This window comes from Pygocentrus nattereri, chromosome 15 (genome assembly GCF_015220715.1).
Source record: "Pygocentrus nattereri isolate fPygNat1 chromosome 15, fPygNat1.pri, whole genome shotgun sequence".
Classification (NCBI taxonomy): Eukaryota; Metazoa; Chordata; class Actinopteri; order Characiformes; family Serrasalmidae; genus Pygocentrus; species Pygocentrus nattereri.
The window spans coordinates 17,172,040-17,185,948 of NC_051225.1; the positions used below are offsets into that span (position 1 = coordinate 17,172,040).

The window sequence follows — 13,909 nt, forward strand, 5'->3', positions numbered from 1 at the left end:
ATTCTTAGAGCCTTTATGCTTTGCTCTTGTTAAGGATCTTCAAAGGAATCCTGCAAGTCGATACTGGCACCCTTCAAGAGACTCCCACCCTGTCTTATCTCCCAGTGCTGCTACGTACACCAGCCCCCACCCTGTTTCCCTGTGCTGTGCCGGATCCGTGGCTGGAGGACAGCAGGAACGTACCCTGGCACAATCGCTCATCCGTCAGCAGTTTGAAGCCTTTGCGGCAGCTACACTCAAAGCTGCCAATGGTATTCCTGCAGAAGTGGTCGCAGCCTCCATTGTGAAATTCACACTCATCTATGTCTAGAAAAACACAAAACAGCAGCTCAGCCACAAAACACTTTTTGGTCCTCAAACTCTAGCATGTCTGTATTCTAAGCAGTTAACCGGGGCAGATGGTTTTTTTTGGACCTTTGCAGGTTTTGCCGTCCGGTTGGAGAGTGAAGCCCACAGGACAGCTGCAGCGAACACCCGTGGACGTGTCTTTGCATGTGCTGTCACAGCCTCCGTTGTTCACAGCACAAGTCTCTGGAAAAACATGAAGCCAAAAAACATGAAGGCAAAGTCATAGGTTAAATCATAGTTGTGCAGAAAGATACTGGTATTCTGACATTAACTGAGCTATAGTTTCTCATTAAGTTTATGGGTTTTTTCGCCAGTATTTTGTAAAATGTGACCAATTTTGCAATAGTTGCAACGAAAGAACGTATTTTTGGGAGGAGCCAGGGGCATCGATGGCCTGGGCTTCCTTATTAACTTCTTATTAACAATATTGATAGTTCAGAACCACAATCTCATATTTGTAAAGCCTGTAAATTATGCCCTCGTTTATAGTGATACTATTCTTGGTGTATGGGAGTTTGATTGATCACAGATGTCTGCCATTTGCCCTCATCATCAACACAGGATCACTTTTTCTGTATATAATGGTCTGTATATAATAAAGATTAGATCTGTATACATCTTCAGTGCACATGTAAGAGACTTGTCTTTGTGGATCTACATACCCGTGTTATTAGCACTGACTCCTGTTCCTGTCCTGTGTCTTGACTCAGTGGTATCTCTAGACTCTGGACTACTTGCACTAATTTAGAGGCAATTGTTCGAAAGTTTTTCTGCATAATTCAGTGGTTGAGATGTAAACGTGTCTCCTGTGTTTTTATTTGATGTTGATGAATACTAGGTGTAGCCGTATTGCTGTGATTTTTAAAAAGTATCACTGCAGGGTTGAGAATATTCTCCCCAACAAAGATCCCACTGGGGAAACTGACCATTGTCAAGGGGCTATCTACTAACACAAACTGCGTGTGGAGGTGAGCTACAGTCTCACTCAGCACAACAAAGTGCCTGTGTCTAATAAAATGACCAGTAAGTATCAATAACTTTTTTTATTACTGTACTATAATATTATATTTTATTACTATAAATTTCTGGTGGACATTCATGTCAATGTAGACACAAAACAGAAACACCACATGTCAGCAACTTAAAACACAAACACAAACACACACACACACACACACACACACACACACACACACACACACACACACAAAGCAGAGGCCATATATGATCTGGTGTACTGTAGGTCGCCTCCCTCTCAGTCCAAAACATGTGAAATGTACCACATCGTCACCAGGGTGTATTTTACAGCAGCGGGATCTGAGGCGAGAAAGCGCGGATTCTCAGCCATTTCACAGTTTGCTTCAAAGCCTGAGGAATGCCTAGCACAGCCAGGAAATACCCTTCTATATTTACACAAGACGCTACATTTGGGCCCAGTTCTCTTGGCTGCTGCTCAAACGCCTAATGGTTTACGTTTGGATTAAATGGAACTCTTTCACATTCTTCTTTATGTGATCCTACTTTGGGACACAGACTGTATCTAGTACATGGGCAGTACAGAACCCCAGTTCTATGGCTTATCTGTAGTAGGCTTTTTTTTACCCATGAGTAAGCGCCGCTTGACACGTTTGTCCACATCAGCGAGGGAAGTGACATTGTGGTCAGACGTGGTGGCGGCCGCTTCCTCTCTTTCTGAAACGTAGATAGAACAGATGATTAGACCACTGAAGAAGAAGCTGTGCACAGGCAGGTAGACACCCTCTTGCCCCTTGTTTCTTCTGAAATCAGGGTATTAAGAGGGATGCTGTTCCCCTCCTTTGTCTCTACTCTTCGTTCAGCCATAAGTGAGGTCAGTTGTGGGATGATTAGTTCAAGATCAGTGCTACTCCAAGTGCTGAACTTGACTGACTAGAAGGTGTGTCTGGATACTTCATATGTACTTTTGTCGGTGAACAAACTTAATCAAATGCATAAAATAAACAGTTTTGTGTTAAATTAGGAGGAAATGCCCATTATGAATGCACTAGACACAACCTACTGTTGTTCTATAACCTACAATCCTGCTCTTTCGAGTGGGGTTTTATTCAAAAAGCATTCTGTAGAATCATTTTACCAGGCGTGCAAAATGCTACAAGATGGCTCATGGCTTGTCTATGTCACTGCGATATGAGTTCATTTAATCACCCAGACTGATCTGTACTCAACAAGCCGAACAGATAAATTCACCTCCGTCATTGAAATCTGTTATGTGGCAACCACCATAGTGGACCTCCCTGATGGCCAGCTCAGTGTTTATACGTGAATCATGATCTTGCCATTGAATGCATGAGGTAGATAACAAGGAGAAAGCAAAATGGAAGACAGTGCTAGTAGGACAGAGTTAAAGACGAGGCCATGATAAACGCAGACCCCACACGCACTCGCTTGTGGTGAGCAGACGCAGCCTGCAGGCTCCAGCTGTTGCTCCTCACTATCAGATCTGAGAGAGTATCTAAGCAGGCTGGTTATGAGAGCTTGAAATTCCCATCACCTGTGTTGTTTGGAAATGGAAGAATTATCTAGCTGATACAAACAACTTGCCACGAAACAGTTGAAGAAACTGGGGGGTAAAAAAAGGTAAAACAAACAAGTGTGCTTCTTCAGTCTACAGGAAGGAGAACCGACCTGCACTGAGATGGCCAGATGCATTACAAATGATGTCCCAACTGATGTAGAGCTTTGCTGATATCACATTCAGATTCTATCCATTTAATGGCCACAGTTCACCTTCAATAAAGCACTGATAATGCAATTTGATATCACAACGCAAAACTGTGGCTATGTGCATCGTAGAGAGAAGCGACAATGCATTGTGAAGAATGGGCATGCCATACAATGCAACTGCATCATTTGCACACAAAGTATCATTAGAAAATCATTCATTTAAAAATTCTGTTCATAATATTGTGCAAATACTAAATCATGAACTCAATACTGTGATCAGATCATGGATCAATACACCCCAGTCTATTTAAATATTACTTAAGAAAACCACATTTGACAGTTGTAAGCTGGCCTGATCATATTCGATGACTGATTTTCATTAGATATGGTAGCGATCTGATAACAGGTACCAATATGAGCCCACATCAGCAGAAAAAGCTGGTCTGGATATCAGAGTGAAAAAATAAGAACGACTCTGATTCAGACATGTAACATTACATCAGCCTGAAACAGCACAGGCTCACAATGTGTGATGCCATGGTATTAGATGTTTATGTTGTCCTTTGTGGCTGCAGAGGTTTTGGACACGATGGCCTGCATTTACATGCTCATCTTAAGTGAAACTTACATTAAAAAAGCACATTTTAAAGCTGACACTCAGCAAGGTTTCAAGATGGGGAATATGTGGAATATGTGCACAGCGTTTTCCCTTTTGGATCAATTATTAACAAAAGAGGATCTTGCACTACTGCACAACCTAGCACTCAGCAGAACAAGAATATAGGAACTGTGCAGGAACTGTCCAGGCTCTTGTCAGTGACTCTGTATGGACGTGAAAACTGGACAAAAAAAGTGAGATAGGAAAAATATAGATGCCTTTAAACTTTGGTGTCGTTCCTTGGATGGTAACGAACTCAAGCAAATGCATCCTTCATCAAATCGAGCCTCAAAGCATCTTATTTACCCTGAAGACCCAAACAGAGGACAGGATATTCTGAGGAAACACTGGCCATATGGCCACCAGAGGTTGGAAACAACATAACAGCATGTAAGAATAATAATAATAAAAATTATAATAAGAATAATAAGAATCACCACAGACTAAGATGATTAAATTTTTGATGTACGTAATATTACTAATATTATAAATCGTTGGAATTTTTTTTCGCTCCTAAAGATCAGTCTTGGTATTACATGGCCCCAGAATTAAAAACGAAAGCTCATAGGCTCCTTACCTACACAGGAGCGGCCGTCGGACTGCAGGGAGTACCTGCCGTGACACCTGCACACTGGCCCTTGCTCTGTGTCTTCACAGATGTGTTGGCACCCACCGTTGCCATGGTTACAGGTCACTAGGAGACAAGTACATAAACAAAGTTAGATCAACGCTTCTCAGCTCAACATTAGGTTAAGACTGTAGTTCCAACCCTGGTGCTGGATGATCCCTGACCAGATGTGTGTGGACGAGCTTAAACAATGACTCAGACAGAAGTAGGGATGTAATAATACATGGTATCATACTGTATTGCAGCATATTGTATTGTATTATGCTGTATTGTGACTAGCACATTAGATTATGGCTAATAAATCAGCTTGTGGCGAGAGGGTAATGCTGCCTTCACACGTTGGGGTTAGACCGGATATTTCACCATTTTCAATGCAGACTGCGGCCGTAAGCACAACATTCCTTTAAGAGTTTCATTTTTCCATTGTTGCTGTCGACCACAGTGGGGAAATAAACTGGATGTTGACGTCCTCCTGCCCTCCCCCTTAATTTAACAACGTACACAGCTAAAGCTTTCTTCTGATAACTATGCACTTTCTCCAGTAACACTTTCACAATGACAATGACTGCCTGGCTTCATGCCGCTGTTGGTCACACACCACAATGAAGCACAGGACTGTTTTCAGTGCAAACCTGTGAACGCAGCATAAGATCAGGACACCGCGTTTTTAGGCCAGGTTATTTTTTAATATATCAAATTGAGACGCCGCTATATCAAATCAAATCAAATCTGAATTTTGTGTCTTCACACGACTAGCAAAAACAACTTTGATCCCTTCTGTCAAATCTAAAATATTAATAAAATAAGTGTGGTGATGGAAAAGCAATGCAGGTGCTGAAGCTACAGAACAGAAAGAAATCAAACAAAAAAAAAAGGAACATCAGCAGCTGAGTGGAACTGAGTAAAACTAGCTTACTTTCCTCGCAAACATAAGTACATGTAAACAGGTGATGTCACTAGTTACTGTTCTTCTAAGACACCTGATCCGACTAATTCACAAACCAGCCCAGAGTTGAAGTATGTATGTTAAAACAGGAGAAGCACTAAAATGTACAGTTCAGAGATATTTTAGAACCAGAACTAGAAGCCACAGAGTTGAGAGACCTTTACTGATACGTACACATGCAGTCACGCTGGTTCTTGGCCAGCTCAAATCCTGGACGACATTCACAGAGCACTCCACCTTTGGGCGTCTCTCTGCAGATATGGGCACAGCCATGCTCTTTGTTCATGCAGCTCAGACCTTCTGCAGGGAAGAGGAACGGTTAGCCAGCTTGAAGTATTACCGGCATTACAGTCAGAATGAATTGTTGTATTAATGACCCCCAACAAGAGTGCACCATCACAGCAACTGCTATAAATCAGGCCTACAAAATGCTGGCAAAAATATAATGATAAACTGTGGCTCATTCTCTGCACCTGCATTTATAGTACCAGGAAAATGTCATGTTACTGTGATTTTCAGCCTAGTTTACATTACCTACAACACTGTCCTGCTTAGTAGCGCAGCACTGGGTATCATTAGACTTGTCACCATAATTACATAAGTGCCTGGTTTTTGAGCTAATTTTCATTATATAAGCTCACTGCAATTATTTCCCAGAATAGTCCACTTAATTACCTGCAAATCAAGTACTTTTTCCGGTTGTTCAACTATTACACAATTTGCACACAAACCTTTATAGATACAAGCTTGATTGTATGGATATACCAAAGATAAACTTGATGAATAACAAAACCCACACATTTTATGATCAGATTTCAGACAACTTTGGTGAGTAAAGACCAATTTGATCGAGGTGTGTTTCCATCATTTGGGTTGATGGGAATGAATTTACTGAAAGGGCAACAGTGAGTAGTGTTTGTTTATTTGAGCTAAAGTTGTTGTCTGTTGTCATTTGGAAGCTACTATTTATTGACACCTAATCAGCCAATTTTTACACTTTTATGTTATTTTAATAACAAACATACAACAATGATATTCATGTATTTATGTAATTATTTATATGACAAGTTATCACCAGCTAAAAAATAGTTTGACATAAACTGAGTTTGTCACTAGATTGAAAGAGATCTTTTGCAGAAAGTTGTGTTCAGAGCTTTTTTTAGTCCTTGCAACAGTGGCATTTATGGGGAGCGCATGGATCAATTTCATAAAATCCGCATTACACTGCAAACACAATAAGAGGTAACAGCCAAGTTAAAACACAGTCCAGTTTCAAAGAACAATATTAACCTCAGGAGAAGGCCAGTCATTTCCTACAAACACATTTCTACTTTACACAGTGTTCAAGTGCAAGTGTAACTTAAGTGCTAGCCAGATTAACACCATTGCTAACTAATTACTAAAAGCACACACACTTCTACCCTGATCCATCTGTCCCCAAACACACCTGTATAACTCTTTTCAAACCCAATGCCATTTAATCCTGTGCACTCTGACCTGTCATCAATAGCACTTCTCCATGCAAGTGTAACGGGTCAGCTTCCTCTATTCACACTAACCTCCAGTGGACGTGTTAATAGGATTTAGCAGGTTTGCCCAGAGAAACCCAATGGGGTGGAAAGCCTTGCAAACTTCAGTGCATTTTACAGAGGGGTGGGAGGGGCATGAGTGGGAGGAAGGGGAGTAGGGCAACAATGCTCATGGCTGAGAAGCTACAGACACATAAAAAAGGTGCTTTATTCTCATCTAAGACCCCAGCCCCAGAGGGCTGAGTGTTGCAGTTATTAACTCGTTTTGTTTCGCAGAACGTGGGACTCCCTTTCCCACAGCATGGGCCTTTTGGAGCTGGGCTGCTGTGGATAATGAGCCAGAGAGGGAGCCCTACTTAAAAGCTGTCATCCCCCATTCTGCTGTCAATCACTAGACATTATGCGCGGACATTTACGAATTAGCCTGGATTCTCCTTCGACCTTACCCCTGACACAGCCCAGCAACACCTCACCAGTCTGACATTCAAAAACACACTTCCTTTCCCAGCGTATTCAGTGTCTCTGCTCACTGTAGACTAAATGTATCCGGACAATGACTTTGTCCTGTATCTGACATTGTCACAGTCATATCAAAACCTCAATTTGAAAACCTGTTTATACTGTGTGAACATTTAGGGATGTGTGGACCAATGGAAATGATCCTTTTATTATATATTAGTATCATAGTATGAGATGACATTTCAGTTGGCATGAATAACATTTCCTTTTCTTAAAATATCACCGGTGGTAAAAATGACAGCACTGTCAATATTAACCAGACAGAAAACTGATTTCCAGAAAGTGGACAATTTAGCTTTCCTTTTAAAGCAGTAAAAGTGACTCTATCCCAAGGCTAAAAAAGACATGGCAAATGAGAAATGGCTTTTTTATGGACATTATATTAAATTTACTATATCACTAAAATGATGATAAAACTCACAAAAGTATCATGGTGTGTGAATATCATGGTACACGCGTAAAGATAGTATATCGCCCAGCCCTACATGAAACTAAACTCCATTTCATTTATGTTCAATAAAGGTTTAGGGGAATTCCACTCATTTTTCACCAATTTCTGCATAATTAAATGGCTAGGATGTAAGCAAAGTCATTCAGGCTGGTCTAATGTAAAGTACTTTGTTCTAGAGAAACTTATCAAGTTAGACCAAGTCACAGTGGTGGTGACAGGAGCCAGATGTCCTCTCAGAAAGTTGTTAGATTAAATGGTTTGTGTTCCTAGACCAGCTTTTGGCCTAAATAGATTTTTTTAATAAAAAAAGAGGTATATACAAGGAATTGTGAGGCAAAATAGTCCACAGAGAAACCAAGAATAGGCTCCCTGGTGGTTTTGGATAGTAAATAAAATAGCTACGTTGTGCCCCCTGCTTCCTATCACCACCACTGTATAGAATCATGTCTGTGTAATTTTCCCTTTAATACTGCCTTTTTCTTTTGATGTAATGTTAAAACATCTGTCGACATCTGGGTTTACAAAATTAGTTGTTAGTGTATTTCTGTGAAAGCCTCCATATTTGGAGTGATGAAAACTGTTCTTGCAACAATCCTCAGACTTTAATTCAAAAGACTCAAACTCATTCAAACATTCCAACAAAGAAACCCGTACAAAATGGAAATGGTGCCGTTGGAGACGTGTGAAGCTACTCACCCACAGAGCGATGGATGCATGTGTGCTGATTGTCACTTAAGAAGAAGCCATCCTTGCAGCGGCACTCATAGCTACCCATGGTGTTGACACATACATGCTGACAGCCACCATTGTTAAAGAGACACTCATCCACATCTGAAGGGAAAGCACAGAACAGCGCTCAACACCAAGTCCATAAAACCCTAAACTCTATCTACTACAAGTATTTGGTCAATGCCAGTTGACCCCGTAATGAAAAGAATAACAGTTCAACAAAGCAGCTCAAAATTACCCCTCATGAAAACGACCTGCAGTGATGGCAGAGCAGTTTCTAAAGGACTCCTAAAAGAATCCCGGTCAGTACACAAGGAAAATTCCAGGTTTTGAAAATGTTAAAAACATTATGAATGCATTCTACAGAATCCACTTTCTGCTGTCCTCAAGATCCTACATCTCACAGTCAGCCACGACTGAAACGTTTCTCTTTATCCTGTGTAGTTCCATAGTGGTCTTGCAGGACAATGACTTTGCTGCATTAGTCCCTTTGAACAGTCGTAGCTTCAACAACACCAGCTTTCTTTAAAAAGGGGCTTCTTACCAAGACAGTTGTGTCCATCATGTGCTAAACTGAATCCATCGTGGCACGTGCAGCGGTAATTGCCAGGTATGTTGTTGCACTCATGTACGCAGCCGCCGTTATGCTCTGAATCACATTCGTCAATGTCTAGGAAACGGGACACAAGTCACGGTTGATGAAAGCTTACGGTTGATGGACGCTGTTGGTCATGTCAATAAGAAGGAGCTCTTTGAAGTTCAGCAGCGTACTAAAATCAGCATTTCAAATACTCCAAATACACAAAATGCTTCAGAGTCAATTAAACTGCTGTTAGACTTGATAACTCTACTGGTTTAAGGCTGAACCTCCAGGTTTGATCAAACACCAGAGGTTAAAGAGGAATTTCACCATTAGTGCATTACTAAATGGTTACGGCGTAAACAAAGCCATTCAGAGCAGCTTGATGTGAACTGCACAGTCGGAATTGTTCATAATGGTGGTGATAGGAACCAGTCATCTTTTAAAGACAAGTTTAAAGGCTGTATAAGCTACCTCACAGAAAGGCAGATAGATAGATTTGACAATTATATGAATAATGTAAAACTTCATTCACACCAACTTGGTTATGAACATGTTGCCTGATTATTGAGATGCTGTACTTTTTTCTTTTTTTTTAGATATATTTTTGGCCTAAAAGTTATTTTTAAATGTTTAATGTTTGCAGCAGAGAGGCACATGCAGGGTGTTGTGAGGCAAAATAGTTCCCACATATTTAGCACAATTTTACATTTATTTTACATGAATTACATTTTATTTAAGCATTATATGTAAAAGCTTGTGTACACCTGTAGGATCTCTGGTCATTTGGGATACTAAATAAAAATGGCTATATTTGTGGTCCAGACTTGCTGCGTCTGATCATCAATTGTGGGTGATATAGTGTAGTGGGTGTATAGTGTAGTGGATAACACCTCTGCCTTCTATACAGTAGACTGGGGTTCAAACCCCTGCTTGAAACACAAATGCCGTAAATGTAAATCATCACCACTCAAATGAAATCCAAGACAAGTTTCCCAACAGACCAAACCACTCTTAATGGCTTTGTTTCCTTCTCAGTGATTAAACTACACAAAATTTTGAGAAATCAGTGGAATTTCACTTTAAGTGTTTTCTTGCTAAAAAACAAATGCAGCTCCAGTCGCCTTGGCTGCGTCCACTGCACTTATCAGTGTGGCCAAACTCAGCAGTGTTGAATATACACTATCCCTACATTAGTGAGGAGGTATAGGGTGTATAATACCCCTTGATTCTCCCTCACAGAGGAAAAGCAGAAGCCCACCTTCACAATGTTCTCCATCTCCTCTAAAGCCCGGTCTGCATGTGCACTTGTAGGACGTCGGGGTGTTTTGACAAATCGCGTCAATGTGACACGCATCGCTTCCATCCGCGCACTGATCCACACCTGCACCCAAACCAGCAGCAAACACCAACGCATTACCGATCAGCAGTGAAACCGCAAGGAGCTGCTAGACCTCACCCCGCACGCGGCGGTGCTCCGAACACAGCAGTTAAAGTTTACGGACAGTTAGGCTGAGTTTAAGGCAGCAGTACAGGGCGCGGGCGCGCGTGGCTGAGGACTCTTACCGGCGAGGTGAGGAAGCGCGAGCGAACAGTTTAGGAGCAGCAAAAGCAACAAACAGAGGCGCCTCGCCATCCAAACGGCACCCATAGTGCCGGGTCACCCGCTCACACCGTCCCGGAGAAGAAGCGTTTCAAGAGGAAACGTCTCGGAGGAGCCGCAGCAGCGACCGCCGCATTTTCACCGCACTGCAAATCGACCTGCGCTCATGAGACCCGCGCTAGAGTGAAAACCCCCCTTTCTCTCTCTCTATGAGTGAGTGGGGTGAGGGAGAGAGGGAGGGAGGGAGAGGTAGACTGAGAGAGAGAGAGAGAGAGAGAGAGAGAGAGAGGGAGAGAGAGAGAAGAAAGAGATAGACTGAGAGAGAGGGAGAGAGACAGAGGGAGAAAGAGGATAGAAAGAGAGAGAGAGAGAGAGAGAGAGAGAGAGAGAGAGAAAGAGAGAGAGGGATCGAGGACAGAGTGACAGACGGAGAGAGAGAGAGAGTGATAGATGGAGAGAAAGAGGGAGAGAGAGGAGAAAGATAGGGAGAGAGGAGAGAGTGATAGACGGAGAGAAAGATGGAGAGAGAAAGGAGAAAGATAGACAGAGAGGGAGAGAAAGAGAGAAGTAGAGAGAGAGGAGAGGAGAGAAAGAGAGAGGGAGAAAGGAGAGAGTGATAGACTGAGAGAGGGAGAGAGCTAGACTGAGAGAGAGAAAGGAAAGAGTGATCGAGGGAGAGGGATAGACAGACAGAGGGAGACAGGAAGGAGAGAGTGATAGAGGGGGAGTGAGAGAGAGAGAGGGAGACAGACAGAGAGAGAGGGAGAGAGTGGGAGAGAGAGAGTAGGAGAGAGAGATAGACAGAGGGAAAGAGAGAGGGGGAGAGGGTGATAGAGGGAGAGAGATAGGCAGACAGAGGGAGAGAGAAAGGAGAGAGTGATAAAGGGAGAGAGAGAGTGAGAGAGAGAGATGGAGGGGGAGAGAGAGAGAGTGGGAGAGAGTGGGAGAGAGAGAGTAGGAGAGAGAGAGAGAGTAGGAGAGAGAGAGAGAGAGAGAGAGAGAGAGAGAGAGAGAGAGAGAGAAAGAGAGAGAGAGAGAGAGAGAGTGGGAGAGAGAATGAGAGACTAAGAGAGAGCGAGGGAGAGAGAAAGAGAGAGAGACTGAGAAAGAGAGAGAGAGAGAGAGTGGGAGAGAAAGAAAGAGAGACTGAGAAAGAGAGAGAGTGGGAGAGAGAGAGAAAGGGAGAGAGTTGAGAGTGATAGACAGAGAGAGGGGAGAGAGTGGGATAGAGAGAGTAGGAGAGAGGGGAGAGAGAGAGAGAGACTAAGAGAGAAAGAGGGAGAGAGAAAGAGAGAGAGGAGAGAGTGATAGAAAGAGGGGAGAGAGACAGAGAGAGAGTGAGATAAAGAGAGATAGAGGGAGAGAGAAAGGAGAGAGTGATAGAGAGAGGGAGAGAGAGGAGAGAGAGATAGACAGAGAGAGGGGGGAGAGAGAGAGGGAAAGAGTGGGAGAGATAGACTGAGAGGGGGGGACTGAGAGAGAGAGAGAGAGAGAGAGAGATAGACTGAGAGGGGGGGCTGAGAGAGACAGACAGAGAGAGGGGGAGGGAGAGAAACGGGGGAGAGAGACTGAGAGAGAGAGACGGGGAAATGAGAAAGAGACAGAGAGAAAGGGAGAGAGAGGGGGAGAGACATAGAGAGAGGGAGAGAGAGAAAGAGAGAGAGGGGGAGGGAGAGAAAGAGGGGGAGAGAGAGACTGAGAGAGAGAGATGGGGGAAGAGAGAAAGAGACAGAAAGAGAGAGGGTGGAGAGACAGAGAGAAAAAGGGAGAGAGAGGGGGAGAGACTGTGAGAGAGAGACTTAGAGACAGAGGGAGAGAGGGGGAGAGACTGAGGGAGAGAAAGGGAGAGAGACAGAGAGGGAGAGAGACTGAGAGAAGAAAAGAGGGGGAGGCTGAGAGAGAGAGATAGAGAGGGGGAGAGAGAGAGAGAGGGGGAGAGAGAGAGTTTGGGAAAAGGAAATGCAGGATGGTGTACAGCGCGCCCTCTACTGGCAGTGGCTGCGAATGACTGGCTCAAATGAATTGATTCACAAAATGTAACACTGAGTTTTAAAGAAGCCCCGCATTTCAAAACAAAACAACCTCGGGCAGACGGAGACTTTATAAATAGACTCACTACTCTGACTGGCATGGAGAAGGACATAAATGGAGGATCTCAGTGATGCACATTTGCATGATGTCCCACAGTGGGCGCTGAGAGAGACAGACAGAGAGAGGGGGAGGGAGAGAAACGGGGGAGAGAGACTGAGAGAGAGAGACGGGGAAATGAGAAAGAGACAGAGAGAAAGGGAGAAAGAGGGGGAGAGACATAGAGAGAGGGAGAGAGAGAAAGAGACAGAGGGGGGACTGAGAGAGGGAGAGAGAGGGGGAGGGAGAGAAAGAGGGGGAAAGAGAGACAGAGAGAGAGATGGGGGAAGAGAGAAAGAGACTGAGAGAGAGGGAGAGAGACAGAGAGAGAAAGGGAGAGAGAGAGAAGAGAGGGAGAGAGAGATAGACTGAGAGGGGGAGAAAGGGGGGAGAGGGAGAAAGAAAGAGACTGAGAGAGAGAAAGGGAGAGGGGGAGAGACTGAGAGAGAGAAAGGGAGAGAGAGGGGGGAGAGACTGAAAGAGAGAAAGGGAGAAAGACGGGGGAGAGGCTGAGAGAGAAAGGGAGAGAGAGGGGGGAGAGACAGAGAGAGAGGGAGAGAGAAAGCGAGAGGGGGAGAGACAGAGAGAAAGAGAGAGTTTAGGAAAAGGAAGAGAGGGAGAGAAAAAGGGGGAAGTGGGAGAGAGAGAGTGAGAGAGACAGAGAGAGAAAAGGAGAGAGGGGGGGAGAGACTGAGAGAGAGGGGGAGAGACAGAGAGAGAAAGGGAGAGAGGGGGAGAGACTGAGAGACAGAAGGAGAGAGGGTGGAGAGACAGAGAGAAAAAGGGAGAGAGAGGGGGAGAGACTGTGAGAGAGAGACCCACTATCCACCCACTCATCTACCTGCCTATCCACCCATCCACCCACCCATCTATCAACCCACTCATCTACCTACCTATCCATCTATCTACCTACCCACCCACCTACCTACCTACCCATCTATCTATCTCTCCACCGACTCATCTACCTACCTATCCATCTATCTATCCATCCACCCACCCATCGATCTGTCTATCCACCCACTCATCTACCTACCTATCCATCTTTCTATCTATCCATCCACCCGCCCGTGTACCTACCTACCCACACA

At 43.8% G+C, this 13,909-nt stretch overlaps 1 protein-coding gene across 4 annotated transcripts in view; it reads right to left on the reverse strand.

Moving 5' to 3' along the window:
* Positions 1 to 10,950, reverse strand: part of scube2 (signal peptide, CUB domain, EGF-like 2) — a 32,166-nt gene extending 21,216 nt beyond the window's left edge. The window contains exons 1-9 of one of the 4 annotated variants that reach the window (XM_017700632.2): positions 10,658 to 10,950; positions 10,353 to 10,475; positions 9,056 to 9,181; positions 8,479 to 8,613; positions 5,458 to 5,580; positions 4,287 to 4,403; positions 1,951 to 2,040; positions 415 to 531; positions 184 to 306 (exon numbers count right to left, since the gene is read on the reverse strand). In XM_017700632.2, coding sequence (XP_017556121.1) covers positions 184 to 306; positions 415 to 531; positions 1,951 to 2,040; positions 4,287 to 4,403; positions 5,458 to 5,580; positions 8,479 to 8,613; positions 9,056 to 9,181; positions 10,353 to 10,475; positions 10,658 to 10,742 — 1,039 coding nt within the window. In that variant the 5' untranslated portion in view covers positions 10,743 to 10,950. Of the gene's footprint in view, positions 1 to 183; positions 307 to 414; positions 532 to 1,950; positions 2,041 to 4,286; positions 4,404 to 5,457; positions 5,584 to 8,478; positions 8,614 to 9,055; positions 9,182 to 10,352; positions 10,476 to 10,657 lie in introns of all 4 variants that reach the window. The other 3 variants (XM_017700630.2, XM_017700629.2, XM_017700633.2) reach the window with 3 other exon arrangements.
* Between the last annotated feature and the right edge of the window lie 2,959 nt (positions 10,951 to 13,909).